The sequence below is a fragment of the Anolis sagrei genome, chromosome 1 (genome assembly GCF_037176765.1).
Source record: "Anolis sagrei isolate rAnoSag1 chromosome 1, rAnoSag1.mat, whole genome shotgun sequence".
In the NCBI taxonomy this organism is placed as follows: domain Eukaryota; kingdom Metazoa; phylum Chordata; class Lepidosauria; order Squamata; family Dactyloidae; genus Anolis; species Anolis sagrei.
In genome coordinates this window covers 286631584-286655523 of record NC_090021.1, presented here as the reverse complement: position 1 = coordinate 286655523, position 23940 = coordinate 286631584, and the positions used below count along the sequence as shown (strand labels likewise).

Genomic DNA, 23940 nt, shown 5'->3' with positions numbered 1-23940 from the left:
GGAACATGGCCATACAGAGTTGTCTGTGCTCTGGAACCAGGAGATGCAGAGTTAACCTTAACTCTGTGGAGTCCACGACATACAAGAGTGGAGCAGAGCAAACCACAGACCACCTATTACAATGCAGTATGAGCCCTGCCACATGCACAATGGAGGACCTTCTTACAGCGACACCAAAGGCACTCAAAGTGGCCAGCTTCTGGTCAAAGGGAATTTAGTATCATGCCAAGTTTTTAACTTTGTTTGTGGTTTTTCTATACATTATAACTGTACTCTCAATTTGGGTCTGACACAATAAATAAAGAAGTTGAGACATGACCACCAGAACAAGGCTCTAATTCTAATATGAATTAAAATTCTATTATGATAAAATCATATGCTATTTTGGAGAATCTACATAGACCAATCTCGATAAAATAGTGAAGAATAGAGACATCACACTGGCAACTATAGTTAAAGCAATGGTATTCCCCATAGTCACCTACAGATGCAAGAGCTGGACCATAGGGAAGGCTGAGCAAAGAAAGATAGATGCTTTTGAATTGTGGTGTTGGAGGAAAGTTCTGAGAGTGCCTTGGACCGCAAGAAGATCCAACCAGTCCATACTTCCGGAAATAAAGCCTGACTGCTCATTGGAGGGAAGGATATTAGTGGCAAAAATGAAGTACTTGGGCCACATCATGAGAAGACAGGAAAGCTTAGAGAAGACAATGATGCTGGGAGAAATGGAAGGAAAAAGAAAGAGGGGCCGACCAAGGGATGGTATACTTGAAGTGACTGGCTTGACTCTGAAGGAGCTAGGGATGGTGATGACCAACAGGGAGCTCTGGCATGGGCTGGTCCATGAGGTCACAAAGAGTCGGAAGTGACTGAACAAATAAACAACAACAAACATAGTCCAGCCTAGGGAAGATCTGATCCAGGGAAGAGGAAGCATTGCCCTGTGCAGGGATAAAAATCTGTAGCTATAAATTAACGCAAGTGATTCCTCCTTCCCACTTACAGTAGCCTTACATTTTCAATTAATGAAGATGTAAGACCCCATCTTCAAGGAATGCAGATGTAAGGCCACTGGTAAAAAATCCTTTTCCCTTTTAAAAATGGGTGAAAGTTCTGAGAGCAGGTCCATAACAGGGATTTCAAGTTATATTGAGTTAAGTGGCATGTTTTGCAGGATTTAACCTGGAGACATAAGGCTCCTACAAGTAATCTCTTAGCCATGATTAGGGATGTTGTGGAGATTAGCAAAGCTGGTGTCCAGAAGTGGCCATTTTCTCTGGGTAACCGAAATGACAGCAGCCTTTTCCCGGAGAGTGTAGGATTCAGCCTCCCCTTGGCCTGGCTATACCTCTTCTTTTAAGAAGATGCCCCAAACTCCAAAACAGGTTAGTGGCTTTATTATCAATTCACTGGGACTTGAAAGAAAAATATACATTGGGAAAGGGAACAAGAAACTCTCTTCTCTTACTTAACCTCAACCGTGTCACATTTCTAATATTTTTAAACAACCTTTTCATCTCCTGTGGGCAAATTTGTGCAGTATAATTCTAAGATGGGAAATTACACAAACCTTCAGATTTTGCAAAGTGTTGCACTTGGTATAGTTTTTTAAAGTGTACATTTAACACAATCCTATACATGTCTATTCAAAACCAAACCCCACTGAGATCAATAGGTCTTATTTTATGGTACATCACACTGAAATGAGGAAAAGGTAAATGAAGTTGTGCAATAATTGTTCCTTTCCTTTTACTGGGGGAAAAACATTTTTTCACCATTTATACAGAACAGAGAGAGAAAAACAAAATGTGTAATATGGGGCAATAATAATGAAACATAGTTGTGAATGCTCACTAAGATTAAAAATAGGTCTTATCTCCATATTCAATAGGTATATAAAAAGCTCTACAATTGCTTCACATTTTTAATAAACATATGCAGTGATATTTATAAATATCTTATTAGAAGTAAGGCTTGCATAGGATTGCATTTTTCAATTAAAATATTATATATAGAGTTGTTGTAGGTTTTTCAGGCTATATGGCCATGTTCTAGAAGCATTCCCTCCTGACATTTCGCCTGCATCTATGGCAGGCATCCTCAGAGGTTGTGAGGTCCGGAGAGAATGCTTCTAGAACATGGCCATATAGCCCGAAAAACCTACAACAACCCAGTGATTCCGGCCATGAAAGCCTTCGACAATACATTATATACAGATATTACACATAGAGAACGTCACTGTAATTTTGTTAATGCTTTAATGATATTTAAGTAGTTTTACTTTTGATACATGAGCCCCCGGTGGCGCAATGGGTTAAACCCTTGTGCCGGAAGGACTGAAGACCGACAGGTGAGAGGTTCGAATCCGGGGAGAGTGCGGATGAGCTCCCTCTGTCAGCTCCTGCTCCCCAAGCTGGGACATGAGAGAAGCCTCCCACAAGGATGGTAAAACATCAAAACATCCGGGTGCCCTCTGAGCAACGTCCTTGGAGACGGCCAATTCTCTCACATCAGAAGCCACTTGCAGTTTCTCAAGTCGCTCCTGACATGAAAAAAAAGTTGTGATACAATAATGGACTGCATTAACAATGCAATCTATCAGTTTATCTAGAATAAAGGAAAGGTTAACCTTTCAAAACAATTTTTTAAAGAACTATTAATAAAAATGACCTGGTGGTATTTAGTCTTATCCATGTCCTCTCACACAGCACTTATTTCTAATGGGTAAACCACTTAATGTACTGAGGTCCTGAGTTACTTAATTCATCATACTGTAGCAAGTCAGCCTTGACTAGCAAATTTCCAGGGTCAAGGAGTTTTCATAACTGGCTTATTGTACACATTGTTCGAATAGTACCAAGACATTCATTTAAACCAGTTGTTTCTAAGTGATACCTTCATTATTATGAAAATGCTGACATTTCCAAAAGTATCATTCATGTTCTCTATAAGTACGAGAGGAAAATGTGAATATCCAGTTGGAAAATTGCTTGAGATAGCATGTGAATAAAATAATTTGCCTCATATATGGATATTGACATAAGTATTCTAAAGAACCCAGATTCTATCTGATTTTGGAAGCGAAGCAGGATTAGCCCCACTTTAGTGGGAGACTGCCAATGAATACCACGTGTCATAGGCTATATTTTAGAGGCAAGCATGGGCAAAACTCTCTCTTGAGTATTCCTTGCCTAAGAAAACCCTATGAACTTAATGGGGTTGTCCTACATAGTCAAGCTATGATGTGAATGTTGGCAGATCTCATGGCTTGGCTCTGAGGCTCATTTTTGTCTCCCAAAGGGAGACAAGGGTTCAAATTCTCAAGTTTTGTGGGTTCAGCTCCAGGCAAGAGTAAAAGTTGTGGTGCAAATCTTCATCTCAGTTATGAGATCACCAGCATCCTACAATTTGAAAGGCTGAACCAATTTATTGTCAAAAGTTTCATGGCTGGAATCACTGAGTTGCTGTGAGAACAACACTCAAAAACAGGGAATTCCAGACAAGAAACAATCAGGGCCAGCTAATCACCTCCCAACAATGGATTCCCCCAGGCAGAAAGCAGCCAAGCTTTGAAGCTTCAAGGCTATTCAGTGCTAATCAATGTGATTAATTGCAGCATTCACACTTGCCTCAAACAGACAAGAGTTCTTTCTCCCACCCTGGACATGCCACAGATATATAAACCTCACTTGCCTTGGTTCCAACAAACCTCATAACCATAGATGTGGGCGAAATGTCAGGAGAGAAGGCTTCTGAAACATGGGCATACAGCCCAGAAAATTCACAGCAACCAGTTGAACCAATTCATTACCACAACTTGCAAAGACTCTTGAAGGGATCTACATGCTTTCCTTGATCATTAGCTTTCTCCTTCCCTCCAGCCATTAGTGAAGCAGGGATCACTTGCTGGCCAGAAATAAGTAGCCTAGGTCATTGTTGTTGTGTGCCTTGAAGTAATTTCCTACTTATGGTGAGCCTATCACGGGTTTTTCTGAGGCTGAATGTATGACTTACCCTGTTCCTTATCCTTTCTTGCTATGTACATGAGACAAAATAATCCTCTCGTTTCACCTTTATATTAGGTTCTGTCCTAGTCTCCAAACAGGTATTGATTTCTTTGCATATTTATGTATGTGTTTGAATGACAGATTGTGAGGACCTATGTTTGGTACAGTATGCATGCTTAAATACATCACCAGGGGAAGTCCTCAGGTCTCAGGATTTTGGCCTGGAAACTTCAGAGCTTGGGCGATTTTCAACTGGAAAGCCTAAAATGGATATTTTCTTGCCAAAGAGCCATGGGATTGATTGTGTTTGGTTGGGGAACAGAAGGTATAATCTTCACTTTCCAAGTTTTCTGTGTTTTCCCACCACTTCTGTGATTTTTCTTCACATCACTGAAAACAAACTCTCCATGGTTTTTCTGTGTCTCTCCAAATCTGCCTATTTCTTTTCGATTTCCCAGGCTTCCTGGAAATCTTAGCTGGGATGTAGATGCCTCTGGGAAACTGAATGTTCTTGGACCACTGGCATGTGGTAAAAGCAGTGCTCTTTCAAGATTAAAAATGCAATGCAGTAATGAAAGCAAAGAACTTGGAAATAGGGCTATGCTGTCTGGGGAATTTTGCCAGCCCAAAAACCTTACTTGTCTAAGGTCTGTGAAAACCTTACAGGATTAAAAACGGCAAGGCCTTCTTGCTGAAATACATCCTAGATCAGGCATGGGCAAACGTCGGCCCTCCTGGTGTTTTGGACTTCAACTCCCAGAATTCCTAACAGCCTCAGGCTGTTAGGAATTCTAGGAGTTGAAGTCCAAAACACCTGGAGGACCCAAGTTTGCCCATGCCTGTTCTAGATCATGCTGGTGTCTCATTCTGGAAAATAAGATTAGGTTTACAGTAAAATATTATGAATATACAAAATGATTAAGGGTTGTCTACCCACAAAAATATTTCTTTTTCTCCAGAATGAATAATCAATTACACTGTTGCCAAAACACAATATTTTATCTAGACGAAACTATGAAACAATTCCCACCCAGGTGATATTTCCTATTGGCCAAAATAAAAGTGCCATAACAGCTAAACAACAGAGAGGAAAAAACCAGGCACAGATTAACACCTCCCAGCAACAGATTTTCCCAGGCTCAGGCAGGCCTTCAAATGCTAATGAAGGTGATCAGCTAAACATTCACACCTAACTGCAGCAGGGAAGAGCTCCTTGCCCCACCCCAGCCATTCCACAGATATATAAACCCATTTTTCCTACTTCCAACAGACCTCACTACCTCTGAGGATGCTTGCCATAGATGCAGGCGAAACGTCAGGAGAAATGCCTCTAGAACATGGCTCTATAGCCCGAAAAAACCCACAAGAACCTAGTGATTCCTGCCATGAAAGCCTTCGACAATACATTAAAAGTGCAATGTTTGTCCCAATCTTAGGTAGCTTTTCATTTTGTAACATCTCTAACTTCAATGTAAAAAAACCCCCAAAAACTACAATTTCCTTAAACTTAGCCTTCCCCAATCTACCATCACTTGGACAAATAAACATCAACTTAAGTCAAACTACCATGGACAATTGTTTCTCCGTCAATGTTATCCAAACTAAACCTCACATTTCTTTCCCTGCTGCTGTCCGTCTGTTTACCTTGTTCACTATTATGCTTCATACGTTTTGGCCTGAGGCCATGCTTCCTACTGAATGTGTGGTGAAATAAATAAGATAGAATCGTAGAATCATAGAGTTGGAAGAGACCTCGTGGGTCATCCAGTCCAACCCCCTGCCAAGAAGCAGGAAAATTTCATTCAAAGCACCCTCGACAGATGGCCATCTAGCCTCTCTTTAAAAACCTCCAAAGAAGGAGATTCCAGCACACTCCAGAGCAGAGAGTTCCACTGCTGAACAGCTCTCACAGTTAGGAAGTTCATCCTAATATTCAGGAGGAATCTTTTTTCCTGTAGTTTGAAGCCATTGTTCCACGTCCTAGTCTCCAGAGCAGCAGAAAACAAGCTTGCTCCTTCCTCCTTATGGTGTCCCCTCACATATTTATTTATACATGGCCATCATGTCTTCTCTCAGCCTTCTCTTCTGCAGATTAAACATGCCCAGCTCTTGTCCATACTCTGTAAGAATATTTGCTACCACAGAAGTCTCTTAGATAAGGCTCCATTCTTCTCCTTCCCATGCTTGGACCTTTTTCAGGAGCACTATTTTTATTCTATTTCTTATTTTATTTAATTAATTGATATTATATCCTAACATGGGACCCATGGCAGTTTTGATTAATTCCATTGTTAATTTTGCATTAGTTCATTCAGGAAAATACTATCTTGCTGCTACTACCAATGTGACTAGATGGCCCTTGCAAGTCTATGATTTTACATCAAATCAATAAATGATCAAATCTGGACAGGTCAAAACTGCAAATATGGAGGGACTCCTACTTGCTTATTCCCAAAACAGTGTCTAGCTGTTCCCATTAAGTTTGATAAATGGCCTGGTCATGCTTACTACATAGAACCCAAAGAACATCACATCTGCTGGTCCACATAGAGCACACCTTGAAGTCCTGGTGCCCAATCTTGGGAGGGATTAAAAGGGTCAAGGGGTCAAGGTAAATGACAGGCGACCAACTGTTGGAACTGTAGGGCCAGCCTTGAAAGGAGATTCATCATAAGTGGATGTGCAGGTGTAATAGGGATGACCTGAGGTATTTTCCACCCTGAGGAGGAGCAGAAAATACAGCTACCTTTGTTCATCCAAGTCAGCTGAATGATTTTGACCCTTGAGTTCAAAAATCCCACAAATAGGACAGGTACATGCATTACATTCATGCTGTGCTCTATCTTATCTATTGTTTATTTATTTTGTTTCAAAAGCATTGCATATGTAAGTATAAAACAGATAAAAATAGAAGGAGCACAAGTGGCTAAATAAGTTTTTATCAAAACCAGGCAACAGCAACCACATTGTCTGTAGGTTTAATCAATTCTTCCTCTGTATATGAAGCAGGGCATTGTGGACAAGCATACAGGTGCAGAGTTGTCTCTTCTCCACAGCTGCACAAGGTGGAGGATTCTTTTAGGTAGTGCCATTTTGCCAGGTTGGGTTTTAGTCTGCCCACTCCACTCCTGAGTCTGTTCAGGGACTTCCAAGTTGCCCATTCTTGGTTTGCCCCTGGAGGAAGACCCTTGTGGGGTGGGGTGGGGGGCATCCATTTGAGATTTCCTGGTTTAGCTGCCCAGGAGACATTAAGAGGATTGGTGGTTTTCATGAAGCTTTCCCTTGATTTGAATCCACTGAGAGGAGGCTGATAGCAATGCAGGGGATGGCTTTCACAGTGCTCAATCTTATTTCTCTTCCAGTTAGCAGCAACTTTTCATCGCATGTTGCGGGGAGGGGGAAATGCTAGCTAAAATGACCAAAGGTCTGGAACATCTTAAAGAGCTGGGTATGTTTAGCCTGCAGAAGAGAAGATTGAGAGGAGACATGATAGCCATGTATAAATATGTGAAAGGATGTCACAAAGAAGAGGAAGCAGGTTTATTTTCTGCTGTCCTGGAAACTAGGAGTTGGAGCAATGGATTCAAATTACATGAAAGGAGATTGCACCTGAACATTAGGAAGAACTTCCTCATTGTATGAGCTGTTCAACAGTGGAACTTTCTGCCTCAGAGTGGAAGTGCCTTCCTTGGCAGCTTTTAAACAGAGGCTGGATGGCCATCTGTCAGGGGTGCTTTGATTGTGTTTTTCCGGTATGGCAGGGGGTTGGATTAGATGGCCCATGTGGTCTCTTCCAACTCTATTATTCTATTATTATAATTTCATTACTAATTTTTAAAACTTTTTTCGACGGTGCCCTGAGTTCCAATATTGGGGAAACGTTATAATTGAAATAATAGTACTATAGACCCTGTATACCCATGGATTCATACACTGCTTGACAATATGAAACCAACCTTCAGTGGATACTAAAGTCCTGTTCAAGACTACTCTGGCACACGCCTAATTAAACACAAGACTACTTGCGTTCACTAGAAATTACTTCCAATGGAAATGTAAATAAAATCACAGTGTAAGTCTACAGGAAATGCATTAATGATAATACATTTTTAAAAACTATTTTGTATCCAACTGCAATTTTTAGAAAATGTAGAATGTGAACCAGCATCCTTTCTTATTTGTGCCTTTTGTTGCAGAGTTCAAATAGTTGCTAGACCGCAAGTAGCATGATAGCGAAGGGTTTTTCTTCTAATTTAATGTGGGCATTGAATTAATATGGGCTAAACTGAAATAGCAGCACAAAAGGCAATGACCAGAAAGCTTATCTGGAGCTGCTGCGCATTTCTACAGTGATTTATGACATGAGTCACTGAGTATATGAGAGAGAAAAACTCCTGTTCTCCCAGCAGTGAATATGGCCTGAAAGAAAGATATATTTATCCTCAGAAGCTTCCATTGCCCATTTAAAACTCTGCTGCCCATTACTTAACATTTGTAATTCAACATCTCTGTGTGAAGTCAAAGGAAACTGCAGCTTCAGAGCATCTCGAAATATTAATAGATGTTAGTGTGCTTAAAATCTCATTCAGGGCTGGTGTATCTTTACTGAAGAGGAGTAGGAATAAATGCTTCCTAGCTAGGACTAAATTAATGCAAAGCACTAAACTACGCATTGATTCAGCTTACATGCACGCAACGTCTGGTGAAACTGTATAGTATTATTTTTCATTATGATTTGCCTGGTCTGTTTGTGAGTCCCATTGATTTTTTTTAAAAAAGATCTTATTATGGGGCACTTCAGACATAATTCTTCCTCTAGAGATACAGTTAATAGATGAACAGCTTGCATTCAGGGCTTAAATCCATTAAAAAACCCTATGGATAGAGATGAAAGAAACAGTTTTTGTTCATTCTCCTTTTCTCCTTCACCCTCCAATATCGCCCTCTGCACTGCTCCAAATCATTCCTCAATCCCACAGCAGAGTTTTAGAAGGACAGAAGAGAAATAAGGCAGCCCCATTGAACTCTGTTTCCAATTCATTGCTTTCAGTTATTTAGGTCAGCTTTTATCACCTGCAGGCTTCTGGATGCACTGGATTGTAATTCTTAAAATCTCATTTATCTGGAGGGCATCAGTATGAGTTAGATTTTTCAATTGTTCCATGTGTTCTAGTGACAATTATACATTGAACTAAGGTATTATGGCCTCAGTTTTAAAAATTGTATTTTGTATGCGTCACTTGGCCCTATTTAGCGCAATTGTTTTTATGTGACTTCAAATTGCACGTCACAGGGAGTTCTTGGCGAGCTTGATTCAAAGGAGGTTTGACATTGCCTTCTTCTAAAGCTGAGACTCAATGCATTTCTATGGCAGGGCTGAGATTTGAATCCTTGTCTCCCAGGGCCCTTCCACACAGCCACATAACCCAGAATATCAAGGCAGAAAATCCCACAATATCTGCTTTGAACTGGGTTATCTGAGTCCACACTGCCATATATTCCAGTTCAAAGCAGGAAATGTGGGATTTTATTCAGCAGTGTGGAAAGAGGCCCCAGAGTCCTAGTCCTACATCTCATTGGGGTTTAAATGCCCCCTTTTGCCTCTTTTCGACGGGACCTGCCGAGCACCATCAGATGACGCTTCCCCCATTCTTCCCAAAGTGAAGGGAAAGCACCCCAAGATACTTCCTCTGCCACCATGAAGAGGACAGTGTATTTTGGGCAGCTCCAATGGAACTTCCTGCATTTTATTTAATAATAATATAATAATACTTTATTTATAGGCCTGCAGGGGCAAACCAAGAATGGGCAACTTGGAAGTCCCTGAACAGACTCAGAAGTGGAGTGGGCAGATCAAGAGACAACCTGGCAAAACGGCACTACCTAAAAGAATCCCTTACCTTGTGTGACTGTGGAGCAGAACAGACAACTCCGCACCTGTATGCTTGTCACTATGCCCTACCTCATGTACAGAGGAAGAATTGTTGGAGGCTACAGACAATGCTGTTACTCTTGCCCATTTTTGGTCAAAAGATATTTAGCCACCTGAGCTCCTTCTATTTTTATCGGTTTTATACTAATTTATGCAATGCTTTTGATACGAAATTTAAAAAAATTATAGGCTGCCCTATCTCCCCAAGGGGACTGATGGGGGGAAAGGGCAACACGGCAATGTTTCACCCATATGATGGGGACAGGTACAGGGTGTCTTGTCCTGCCCCAACAATGTGATGGGGGAAGGAGGGAGGGCATAGGGGGTGCCACAAGGTGTCCTGCACACCTGCCCTTTTGCTGGGGACTGTTGGTGAAACAGTATGTCCCCAGGGGCCATGTTAAGAGATCCCCATACTCAAGGGACAACCTCTATTTTTTATCATTTATCTCAGGCTAATAGTTGTCACAACAGTATGGTTTAGTTCCCTCCCCAGTACCATCACAGATTAATGTATTTCTATAAAAGCCTCCTTACTCAGAAATAACTATGTCTAGCATTGCAGTCAATTGCCAAATTTCTACATCTGGTATCGTAGCCATTTGCATATAAAAGAATGCATACTGTTCAGGGCTTGGCCTACCATGTCAGACACATTACAGCTGCTGAGATATACTTTCCATTTATGTCTGTCACCAAATACTAAACACTTCCTCTGGTTTCAAAATTAATGGGGGCAAAGACTATTGCAAAATGGATAAACGCGGTGTCTGGCACTTGGAGAAATGTCTTCCGTTTTGTCTGTGTTATGAAAACTGGACTGGTATAAGCACATCCCTATTTTCATCTACTAAATGTCCTTAGGTCTATTGTTCCCAATGTAGATGAAATTCTAGTTTTACAAAGAATGTTTTATCTTTGGGATGGATGGGATGAACAGGGTTCATTGACACTTGGAGCACTCTCACTCTCACTAATCGCTGGTGTTATGTTCCAGGACCACCCGCAAAAAGTGAAAATCCGCAAAGTAAGGACAATATACATGTATATCGCGTTACAAGGGTGAGGCAGAAGCAAAGAGAGATTTAAAGGCACCATGCACTTTTTTTTTTGGCTAGGTATCTCTGCTTTGCTTTGCAATCTCCCTTGATTGGCTGCCTCTCTCCTGATGGAGGCAGGATTAGAATGCCACTCTGGGCAATGGCAACCATTCATAAACTGGGAGGAAAACCCCGCAAAACAGCGAGTCCACGAAAAGCGAACCACAAAGTATTAAGGCAACACTATATACAGAATAGCAGTATTCTTCCATTTACATAACATGACTGCATTCAGTGGAAGCGAAGCCAGATGTTTGTAATTTGGGGATATACTAGAGTTCTTTGGCTGAGTATTCTAAATAGCCCTTCCCAAACTGTAAATCCCAGGATACTGTTGTGGCCATTAAAATAAGCCCCAGCTAATTTTAATTTTAAAGCATCACATAAATGTTGATGTTCTATTGGTAGCTGGCAATATTCTCATTATGGATGTCTTAGACATTTCACCCCCCATTTGAAGTACTGACAAAGGACAGTTATCACAACAGTGTTATTTCAATGGATATCTGAAAACTGGATTAACAGGAAGCCTCATAATTCTGGGGTAGAGCAAATGACTTCCATGCAAAAGGTCCCAGGTTCAAACTGTGGCAATCTTCAGATTGGAATGAACACTGTCTTACCTGAAACGCTACCTGGGGAGTTGTTTCCCAAAGTGTACCCTTTTTGACGTTACTGGATTGCAGCCCCCAGCAGTGCTTACCAGCATAGCCAATAGCAAAGGATACTAGGAGATGCAGTTCAATAACATCTAGCACAGTGGTTCTCAAGTGGTGGGTCCCCAGATGTTTTGGCCTTCAACTCCCAGAAATCCTAACAGCTGGTAAACTGGCTGGGATTTCTGAGAGTTGTGGACCAAAACACTTGGGGACCCACAGGTTGAGAACCACTGATCTAGCAGGTTGCAATTTCTTCAACTTGTTCTCTATGATTGTGGCACTTGAAGAAGATAAAGTTTTTAATTCCTGGCCACATTGCAACACTCGACACTATATGCAATCTATTTTTTTAGATTTTTAGTATTGAGAACTGAAGTACAAAAAGATCTGGGGATGCAAGTACAATATACTGACATTTTGACCAGGTATTTGGAACACTGCTTTAGGAGTTACCTGGAAACAACCTGGGCACCAAGGTATGGTCTGAGAATACAGGATGCAGATGTGAAGCAGTTTTTGATCTTTGCCTGAATGGGAGATTGCCTTTATAGAAACAAGCAGTATTTAAACACACACGCACACAATAATTATACCTGTTCCTTCAGAGGTACCAGAGCTGGTAAACAAACCAAGTTGTGGACTTGGGAACTGTCTGCCCACAAAACCTCTGTGCTGTCAAGACGAAGCCAATTAATCCATGCTAATCCCATCCGCCATTGTATCAGTATACCAAAGTGTGCACAGCTTCTCTCTACGCAATCATTACAGAGAAATTCATTCAACACCCAAGTCTCAGGATCAGTGATTGCATTGGATTTGGAATTTCGAGATTGGATTTGGAATGGATTCTGAATCTCTTCTTTAATCAGAATCACTGGACTATAAGTAATCCGCAAAAGGTCATTTGGACTAACCACAAGTCCAGTGAATTTCCTCAGGACTGGACACAGAATAGTAACTTATTTTAATAAACTAATTTTAATAATAAATTTTAACGCTCTTGTCAGTGCTGTCTCCAGAGTTTGTCTTGGGGTTTGTTTGTTTTTTTGTATCATTACACACAACTGTTTACAGTTCTAAATGTTTTGGGGTGTTTATTGGTCAAATGTGGAGGTTATCTTATGAAGACTGTGAATTTTTGGCATAAATATTTGGAAGCGAGGCACATTAAACTCAGTGTAATTTATTTTCCAGCAAGGCATGGAAACCACTGAATCTGTGTAGAACTGTCCCAATTGTGAGGCTGACGTGACAACTCAGTAGTTCTTTTAGGTGTTTGATAACAGGTTAAGAGGCTATGCAGGACGCATGTGATATAAATACACAGCTGCAAAGGCACTAATCTCTCTTGCTCTCTCTCTCTCTCTCTGTTTCACAGGCTTCTGCCGTACGGCTTGGTCACTTTGGATACACTCTGATAATCTGATTAGGAGATTTCCCTGAACAACATTTCTTAGTGCTGTAGTGACCATGGCTGTCCTTAAAGTAAAATTCACCAAAACAAAGAGAGACAAGTTGGCTCAGATCTTGTGGATCTTGAACTGGGTTTCTGTGGTGTCCGGTGCAATTCTCTTCAGCCTAGGACTCTTTCTCAAAATAGAAATCAGGAAGCGCAGTGAAGTGATGGCCAAAGGAGACGTCAACTCTGTCCCCAATATGCTAATCTCTGTAGGAGTCATTGCCTGCATTATCAACTTCCTTGGAGGGAAAATCTGCTATGACTGCACAGACATCAACAAGTTTAACCGATGGAAGCTGGTCATGCTCCCATACATTGTATGCACATTCTGTTTCACCTTTTGCATCTTGGTGGGTGGCATTATGTGTTACACCATGAGAAATGAGCTGGAGGAATCTCTATACCTGGGACTGAGAGATGCTATCAAGTTCTACAAGGATACCGATATCCCCGGGAGGTGCTTTTTAAAGAAAACTATAGATGCATTACAGATTAGATTCCAGTGCTGTGGAAACAATGGCTTCAGGGACTGGTTCGAAGTTCAGTGGGTCTCGGTTCGCTATCTGGATATGGCTTCAAGGGATGTTCTAGAGTAAGTATTACCTTGAAATATTATTTTAGAACTCTGTTACCCAAAACAATGGTCTTTTCTTAAGCAAATATATCAGAGAAGGTAATCACAAAACATCGTACTTACTCTTGACCAGAAAGTGCCTCCTGAGTGTCAAATGCAACATCCTAAGTCTCCACCTAGAGCCCTTGGTGGCACAAGGGATTAAACCTCTGAACTGCTGAACTTGCTGATCAAAAGGTCGGCGGTTCAAATCTAGGGAGTGAGGTGAGCTCTTGCTGTTAGCCCCAGCTTCAGCCAACCTAGCAGTTTGAAAACATGTAAGTGTGAGTAGATCAATAGGTACTGCTTCTACAGGAAGGTAATGACGCTCTGTGCAGTCATACTGGCCACAAGACCTTGGAGATGTCTACAAACAATGCAGGCTCTTCGGCTTATAAATGGAGAGGAGCACCACCCCCCAGAGTTGGACACGACTGGATTTAATGTCAAGGGGAAACCTTTATTTTTACCTAAGTCTCCACCAAGAAAATTTCCCCAAATTAAAAATAGTCAACAATTTTTTTGCTCAACATCAACACAAAATCTCCAAAACCATGATAGTATGTGTACTCTTGTTTCCTCAGAAAACCATTCTCCATCCCAGAAGCATTATAAAATATCTCCAACTTTGGGTTTTGGCTGAAATGGAAAACCAATTATGAAGGCAATTCCAGTTGAGCCAAGAGAAAAACTATGGCCCATCAAGGGGGGGGGGGGGTGTGTGGGAAGAACATGCACCCCCCACTCAATTGTCCATCTTTATACAGATTCTAATTAGTTCAAGAAACTACATTTTCAAAAGGAGACTAATATTAAGATCCACAGATGGGGAAACCAAAATAGTACCCAGCCTTGAAACAGCTGAAGGACGCTCAAATTAGAAAAGGGCAAATTGGAACAAGTCATGTCACCTGTCTTCAAATATCTGAATGACTGTTGGGTGTTTCATCCCTGGACTGCACAAGTCTCTTGTGTCATCAAGTCTCCAGTCCTCAATAAGTAGCTAGACTAAAGACAGGACTAGAGTGAGGTATTCCTCCCCCCACGTTCCTATGCATGCTTCTCCCAGAAGGGGTTTGTTTTTGCCACTATCTCCTCCCCCTTTGAAGATGTAGCAATGGAATCTCTGTGAGGTCACTTCCTTTTTAAAGGTATTTTTATTGCCCTGGGCTTAGCCATGCGGCCATCCTCCATTGACCCTTCCTTCTGTCTTTAACTTCCATCCAGTGAAGATGCAATTTGCCTCTCTCTCTAGGCAAAATGTAACTGCATGGATATTTTGACTTCTTATCCTTTTACCTTTCTTAGAATATGAGATTTAGTAAGCTAGTTAGCTCCAAGACCTTTTTCTATGTAGAATGTATTTAAATATTTTGAACCTAAAGTTCTAACTCTACAATCCTGGGCCATCCTGATGAATGGAAGCTTATCCTAGCTCACCACATGTAAGTTTTTGCTGGTTATGAAGTTTACTTCTAGTACTCTGCTACATTTATGGTAGAATCACCCCAACTGAGAGGTATTTTGAGCCGAACAGCTCAGATTCCCCAACAATAACTTATGCTGACGATAAAGCAGACACATGCTTTAATTTCTCATGATTTGTAGAAATGACTGAGATTTTTATATATTTTTTCTGCACCTTGCGTCTATTCTGGAAAACTTCATTTCTTTGTAATACTAAATTATGGTACAATCCTACTTTACCAGGCTGATATAAGGATTACCGAAATATTGTCGGTAACGTACATCAGAGGTATTACGTATAGATCATAGGTATATAGCAGGCATGGGCAAATTTGGGCCCTCCAGGTGTTTTGGACCAACTCCCACAATTCCTAACAGCCTCAGGCTTTCCCCCCTCAGTCGCTTAAGCAGACTCTCCAACCTCTGAGGATGCCTGCCATAGATGTGGGCGAAATGTCAGAAGAGACTGCTTCTGGAACATGGCCATACAGCCCAGAAAACTCACAGCAACCTATTATTAATGTTGCCCATTATTAGCAAAGTATCACATTACTAATATTTTACTTTTTATAGGATTTGAGTTTACATTATTTTTAAAAAACACAGCTAGAAATGCTTAAATCACCACAAATTTCTGAAATCTACATTTTATGAGTAAACATTTCTTGACACACTGTAACAGTCGTAATGCTACCAGCTGTAACGTTTGGGAATTATTTTTTTCTTTAACTTTGAAAAGTGCCAAAATTGATGCAAACACTGACTAAAGCATCACAGAGAATGGGTTGCTGTGAGTTTTCTGGGCTATATGGCCATGTTCCAGAAGCATTCTCTCCTGACATTACGCCTACATCTATGGCAGGCATCCTCAGAGGTTATGAGGTCTGCCATAGATGTGGGTGAAACGTCAGGAGAGAATGCTTCTGGAACATGGCCATATAGCCCAGAAAACTCACAGCAACCCAGTGATTCCGATCATGAAAACCTTTGACAACAGATCATCACAGGGAATGTTGTTTGAACCAGGACATTCAAAATTATCAGAGCCTTATTTGAATTCCAATGATCAACTAATTGCATTTCTTTTGTTACAATAACCATTCCTAAATCCAAAATCCTCTATTATTTAAAATCTTAGGTAAAATCATAAGCCTAGGCATTTTAAAAATATCTGTTTATTTAAAGCTATAAATTCTGACCATGTCATTTAAGTTATCACAGAATCATACAATCCTAAAGTTGGAAGAGACCTTGTGGACTATCCAGTCCAGCCCCCTGGCAAGAAGCAGGAAAATTGCATTCAAAGCACCACGGAAAGATAGCCACACAGCCTCTGCTTAAAAGCCTCCAAAGAAGGAGCCTCCACCACACTCCAGAGCAGAAAGTTCCACTGCTGAACTGCTCTCACAATCAGGAAGTTCTTTCTAATGTTCAGGTGGAATCTCCTCTCTTGTAGTTTGAAGCCATTGCTCCGCGTCCTGGTCTCCAGGGCAGCAGAATACAAGCTTGCTCCCTCCTCCCTATGACTTCATCTCACATATTTATACATGACCATCATGTCTCCTCTCAGCCTTATCTTTTGCAGGCAAAACATGGCCAGCTCTTTAAGCTGCTCCTCATAGGGCTTGTTCTCCAGACACTTGATAATTTCACCCTCTTCTGGAAATATTCCAGCTTTTCAACATCTCCCTTCAATTTCGGTGCCCAGAACTGGACACAGTATTCCAGATGTGGTCTAACCAAGGCAGAATAGAGGGGATACATGACTTCCCTGGATCTAGACAGTATACTCCTATTTATGCAGACCAAAATCCCATTGGCTTTTTTAGCCGTACCATCTACTTTGACTATTAATGCTGTTCGAGGCTAGCTTCAAACTGCGGCAGCCAGACAACAAACTTCTGCAAATGCTCCCTGAAGAAAGCCCTTAACGTGCACCAAGGCTCTGTGGTTTGTGTAATCACCACCCAGGCCTCACACTGGTTCCAGAATTGGGTTTTTGTAGTTTTTTCAGGCTATATGGTCATGTTCTATAAGCATTCTCTCCTGACGTTTCACCTGCATCTATAGCAAGCATCCTCAGAGGTTGTAAGATCTGGTTCCAGAATTTCCTATATAATCATTTGCCCAGCGAAACCAGTTTCTTCAATACCGTTTTGAAGCTACATCAAATGGTCAACGTAGATGTGCAAATGTAGAAGTATTTTTTCCCCTTTTAACGTAGGTGCTTTAAAATAATTCAAATGCTTATTTCTCTTCTTCCAACTTTTCTGTTAAGGCAAAAAAGAAATGGTTGCTTTTAGAAAACTTGATCTGAGGAATTTTCCCAACACACAATTACAGCACAGAAGATTGGGTTCATGGCACCTGCTGGCTCTGCTAGGCAAAATAGATTATTTTGTTGTTCTTGTGTGTCTTCAAGTTATGTCCAACTTATGGTACCCTATCAAGATTTGTTCAGGAGGGATTTCCATTGCCTTCCTCTAAGGCTGAGAGAGTGTGACCTGCCCAAGTGCTGTAACTACAACTGTAAAAAAGAACTCTGAGCCATGAATCTCTTTTACGAAAACCTATTTTCTCCCCTTTATTGCAGCCGCCTGAAGAGTAACGTGGATGGGAAGTTCTTGGTGGATGGTGTCCCCTTCAGCTGTTGCAACCCAAACTCCCCCAGGCCCTGCATTCAGTATCAGCTCACAAACAACTCCGCTCACTACAATTATGACTTCCTGACAGAAGAACTTAACATTTGGATCAAAGGATGCAGGGAAGCCCTACTGGATTATTATACTGACATCATGAGATCCATTGGCATCACTGTGCTCATCATCTGGTGTTTTGAGGTAAAGTATGAAGCGCACATTTTCAGCATTCCCTCATTCACAACTCTGTGATTTGTCAGAAGGATACAGAGGATGAATGGTCAAAAGTGATTGCATTGGCCCAACGCTTACGCACTTTATCCTCAACTGATGTTCTTGCCGAATGAACATAGCCTCCCACAAACCAATTTGCAATTATTGAAAGTTAAAAGTGTGAAAGATTATGGAGAATAACATGGTGTAAGGGATATTATTAGAATAGAATCATAGAGTTGGAAGAGACCTCGTGGGCTACCTAGTCCAACCCCCTGCCAAGTAGCAGGAAAATTGCATTCAAAGCACCCCCAACAGATGGCCATCCAGCCTCTGCTTAAAAGCCTCCAAAGAAGGAGCCCCCACCACACTCCGGGGCAGAGAGTTCCACTGCTGAACAGCTCTCACAGTAAGGAAGTTCTTCCTAATGTTCAGGTGGAATCTCCTTTTTTGTAGTTTGAAGCCATTGCTCCGCATCCTAGTCTCCAGGGCAGCTGGAAACAAGCTTGCTCTCTCCTCCCTTTGACTTCCTCTCACATACTTATACAAGGCTATCATGTCTCCTCTCAGCCTTCTCTTCTGAAGGCTAAACATGCCCAGTTCTTTAAGCTGCTCCTCATAGGGCTTGGGCTCCAGACCCTTGATCATTTTAGTCACCCTCCTCTGGGTGTCAATATCTATCTTCAATTGTCGTACCCAGAATTGGACACAGTATTCCAGGTGTGGTCTAACCAAGGCAAAATAGAGGGGTAGCATGAAACTACATGCATGCACATACACAGAGAAACACTAAGAAGTTATTAATGACTTAGATGAAGGGTTAGAAGGCATGATCATCAAGTTTGCAGATGGCACCAAATTGGGAGGGATAGCTAATACCCCAGAAGACAGGAGCAGAATTCAAAACGATCTGAACAGATTAGAGAGATGGGCCAAAACTTGGATGGGCTTCCAACAAATACCAGAGTGGTTGAAGTCTTCCATTACAGTGCAGTATATGTCGCCTTTTTGAAGGTTTGGTTATTCGTTTTTAGAAGGCATCATCCAAATCTTCAGCCTGGTTGGGAAGAACATAGCAGACACCCCCAATGATGTTGTTGTGTGGAGATGCTGATCTCCAAGAATACACCACACAACTGGAGAACGGTGTAATGGAATCCCAAGGGTTAGCCTTTCACTATTACAGATACTGTAGGAAAGGGGGAAAACAATATAAATACTGTCCTTTGCAAAAGGAAAGCCTGATGGCCGGCTATTCCTTTTCATCACCTTCGATAATGTAGGACAAATGATAAGACTGTGATAAATGAAAGCTTCTTATGCCCACAGGTGCCAACAAGTAACTGTGACCTTTTCAGTCTGGGGCATCCAAAAATACCTGCAAATGTATCCTTCATTATCCTTCTCCGTCAGACAAGGGAAATTTCAAAGTAAAGAATAAAGGCATGATTCTTGCAAACTGCATGACCACTGGATAATTTATAAGTTTTTCAGTTGGCATAGGACAACTCCCTCCCCACTTTCAAGAAACGGCTGAAGACATACCTTTGCTGATTAATAGATGCCATCAGTATCTGTGCCCTGCTCACCCCACCAGTTCAATAGATATCTTGAGCAACAATTAATCAGTTTGCCCCAAGGAAATGGGAAATTTTTGTTTCCATTCTATGTTTGATGTTTTATCTTATGTCTGTTATAACAGGCTGTGTTTTTTATTTAATTTTAGTTGTTAAGTTATAATTCATGTTTATATGTTGGGTTGTTTAAATTTTCTTATCATGGATGTATTGTTGTGGTATTTAGGCATTGAATGTTTGCCTTTTATATTTGGAATGTGCCTTGAGTCTCTTCAGGTAGATAGAGCGGAATATAAATAATAATAATAATAATAATAATAATAATAATAATAATATAATTATTAGGACAGACTGCATTGCTAAACTTATTGAAACCTCAACACTTTTTAGTGAGCAAATAAGCTACAATATTGTAATGTATACCCAATGACTTAGGAGTAAGCCACATGGATCTCAAAATAATAATAATACTTTATTTATACCCCACCACCATCTCCCCAAGGGGACTCGGGGCAGCTGGAGTGCATGCAGAGTGCATACAGACAGCAGAATCAAGGGAAATGTGTGCTATTTGGGTAGATTAAAATGGAAGCATTTCAGAATTAACATTTTACATGTTTCCCCAGTAATAATATTCCTTAGAAAACAGTGGTGGAATCTGGTTTTTAAAAAAGATAGAGAACTACACAAAAAAAGAGGACAGAAGAAATTGGAAATGCTAATGTGAAAATCATGGGAGTGGGAGAGCTTGAACCTTTGAGGGTGAAACCACCTAACTGCAATCTCTGCCTAATGCAGTGGTTCCCAGCTTGTGGTCCGTGGACCACCAGTGGTTCGCAAGAACGAAAATATGGTCCATGGCCTCACCGTTACTATACTGTTGCCTTGAAACCACATGGCAACGAAGGCAACTGCTCTCGCAAAACCTTCTTATAGTACCAAGGCAACAGAGATGTTGGGAAGGGAGGGGCTGACTACCCACTAAAGGTTACTATGACCACATCAGCTGTAGATTACTAAATATAGTTTTCTGTGGGCGAGCATATGTTTTGTATCAGAAATTAGAGCTGATGTGGTCTCTCCAATGAAGTTTTCTGAATCTGCACCCCAAATAACCAAACCAAATCTAAAGTTGATCAAAAAATGATTCATAACCCTTTTGGTACTAATGTTAGAGAGTGGTCCCTGGTCAAGTGGTCCCTGGTTAAGAGGTCCCTGTTCAAAGTGGTCCCTGGTCAAAGTGGTCCCTGGTCAAGTGGTCCCTGGTCAAAGTGGTCCCTGGTCAAAGTGGTCCATGGTCAAAGTGGTCCCTGGTCAAAGTGGTCCCCGGTCAAAGTGGTCCATGGTCAAAGTGGTCCCTGGTCAAAGTGGTCCCTGGTCAAAGTGGTCCCTGGTCAAGTGGTCCGTGGTCAAAGTGGTCCCTGGTCAAGTGGTCCCTGTTCAAAAAGAGGCTGGGAACCACTGATCTAATGCATCTGTGTTTGTTTAAAATTTCAGAGACAGAGTAAATGATAAAATATTACCTTAAGAGATAGGTTAGCTAAGTATTAATATCAAATAATTCAAATGCTATAATTAAATGGAATGGGGAAAAACAAGCACAAATTGGTGTCACTGCAGTATTCCTTTTCCTCCTCCTCCATCATGACAGAAAATAATTTTTAATAGTATTACTTTGTTGATCTGTTGTGATACTAACAAAATTGCTTTATGTTCCCTTTTTCCTCCAGCTGTCTGTGTTGACTGGGGTCCGTTACCTTCAAACAGCAATGAGTAACGTCCTCCTCCTGGGTGATCCACAGAGTGATTCGGAAGGCTGGCTGCTTGAGAACAGCTTTGTAGAAACTGCTAAATACAACATCAGCGTAATTAAAAATCTTGGAAAAGCAAATCAGATATCTTCGGTTTCAGGAATCAACGACCCCAACATGAATGTTCAAACTGTAAACTATGGTCAAGAGACTGTTCCCACAAAAAGCATCCCCACAACTTAACTGGATGGAGCACAGGAGACTTTTATATGCAGTTTGATACCACAATCACAGCTGTGCATTTTGCTGTTTTTTTTCCTTTCCATGTGTGAGAATAAAACAAAAATCCCAACAGCGAACAACAACAACAACAACAATAAATAAATGACTGCCTGCAAATGGTATCCAATGATGAAGACTTCTAGAACGAGGCAAAACATCAACCTACTATCCATCTTTTCTGAATGTACTGGGTTATCTAGACTTGCTTCCGTTCTCATATATATGCACATATTCACACCACAAATTGTTTCCATAAATTGATTAAATGGCCAGGAGGATGGCTGGACTATTACAGAAGTAAAGATCAGAACTTCAAATATGATGGCATTATGAAAAAATGTCATTCAATCTGATTGTACGTCAAGCATATTTACCCTCTTTTGATGTGACCATGTTTGCATAGACAGAGCTCTGTAGAAGTGATCACTTCTGCTAGGAATCATGGTGGCGCAATGGGTGAAACCCTTGTGCCGGCTGAACTGCTGACCTGAAGGTCAGCAGTTCGAATTTGAGAGACAGGGCAAGCTCCCATTGGTCAGCCCCAGGTTCCCATGCAGGGACATGAGAGAAGCCTCCCACAGGATGGTAACACATCCGAGCATCCCCTGAGCAATGTCCTTGCAGACAGCCAATTCTCTCACACCAGAAACAACTTGCAGTTTCTCAAGTCACTTCCAACATTATAAATAAAAAAATCACTTCTGCTGTTGGCCTTCTTATCATTTGAACAGGGAGGCCTTGCTCTTGATTTGACAGATTTACCCATATTTACCCTGCTAATTGATGTAAAGCTGGTATGAATGTATTATATTATCAGTTCATGACCAGTTTCTCAGGAAAGGAAAATCTGTTCAGGAGAATACGTTTTTAATGTGAAGAAAATGCTCCTTTTAAAAAGGTACGAAAACATTGGCAACTTGTCTTGCAGTGCTTCAGGAGAATTGTACCAGCTAACAAACTGTAGCGTACAGATGGAAATACTGTAATAGAAAACTGGTTAACTGTTAATTCATATTTGAAAGGGTAGACTTCTGTGGATTGCTACTATTCAGTGTCACAGCGAAGGACATATTATCAGGCCTTTATCTAGAAGAAGACTGTCAGTAAAAGGAAATAATAAGAAAGAAAACGGACACACTCTGCACCTTACAAAATAGAATTTAGCATACGCTGAATTATATATACTGTAGGTGGTTTGTGGGAAATAACTAGAAGGTAGTAATGTCAGTGTGTAATTCAGAACTAGGTACTGAAATAGGAAAAAAAATCAAAGTCTGTATAATATATTAATAACCATTATTTGGACAGAGAGAAAGAGATTACCCAGTGCTTGTTTTTATGTGTTTCTATATACTGACAAAGTCACCTGCAAAATAAATTGGGAGCATGTGAAAGCCCACAATAATATTAATATTTCCTTCTGTTCCTTCAAACTCCCACACTCCACATACATAAGCTATGAAAAGAATTATAGCCATAAAGCAATTCACCTTTGAAGATATTTGGTTGTAGAGTTGAGTAAAACATGCCAGTGTACTATCTTTACTCTTTCAGCTAATTCTGGGAGAAGAAATGTCATTAAGAATAGCTGTTTGGGGAATATTTTTGGGAATATTTTTGAACAATTAGTTACAACTTTGAAACTACTCACAATTAAGCTGACCTTTTAGTTGGTGTGGGCCTCCTGGTGGTGCAGCAAGTTAAACCACTGGGCTGCTGAACTTGCTGACCAAAAGGTTGGCAGTTCGAATCCAGGGACCGGGGTGAGCTCCCACTGGTAGGCCCAGCTTCTGTCAATCTAGCAGTTTGAAAATATGCAAATATGATATCAATAGGTACTGCTTCTACAGGAAGATAACGGCGCTCCATGCAGTCATGCTGGCCGCATTACCTTGGAGGTGTCTATGGACAACACCAGCTCGTTGGCTTAGAAATGGAGTTGAGCACCACCGCCCAGAGTCAGACACAACTAGACTTAATGTCAAGGGGAAACCTTTACCTTTACTTAAATTTGCAGTGACTGAATGTAGGATTTGATCCAGCACATTACATTGTGTTCTGTTGCTAGATAGTTAAACTAATGTTTGCTTGTGTTTAACAAATCCCCTCGGCAAAAAAGAATGATGTACTGATATGACATTTCTTCTGTCACATAAGCATATATTGTCAGTAACATGCGTAGAGGCTAAGGACATCATCTTCCGGTTTTGAAACAAATTACAATAAATGGGTATATTTTCA

At 41.0% G+C, this 23940-nt stretch overlaps 1 protein-coding gene across 1 annotated transcript; it reads left to right on the top strand.

Annotated features, from left to right (window-relative positions):
• Positions 1-1232: 1232 nt before the first annotated feature.
• Positions 1233-23940, top strand: LOC132766732 (photoreceptor outer segment membrane glycoprotein 2). The gene is made up of 4 exons (XM_060761043.2): positions 1233-1385; positions 13077-13749; positions 17831-18077; positions 21397-23940. Exons 2-4 carry the CDS (start codon positions 13169-13171, stop codon positions 21658-21660), a joined length of 1092 nt encoding a protein of 363 aa, XP_060617026.1. The 5' UTR covers positions 1233-1385; positions 13077-13168; the 3' UTR covers positions 21661-23940.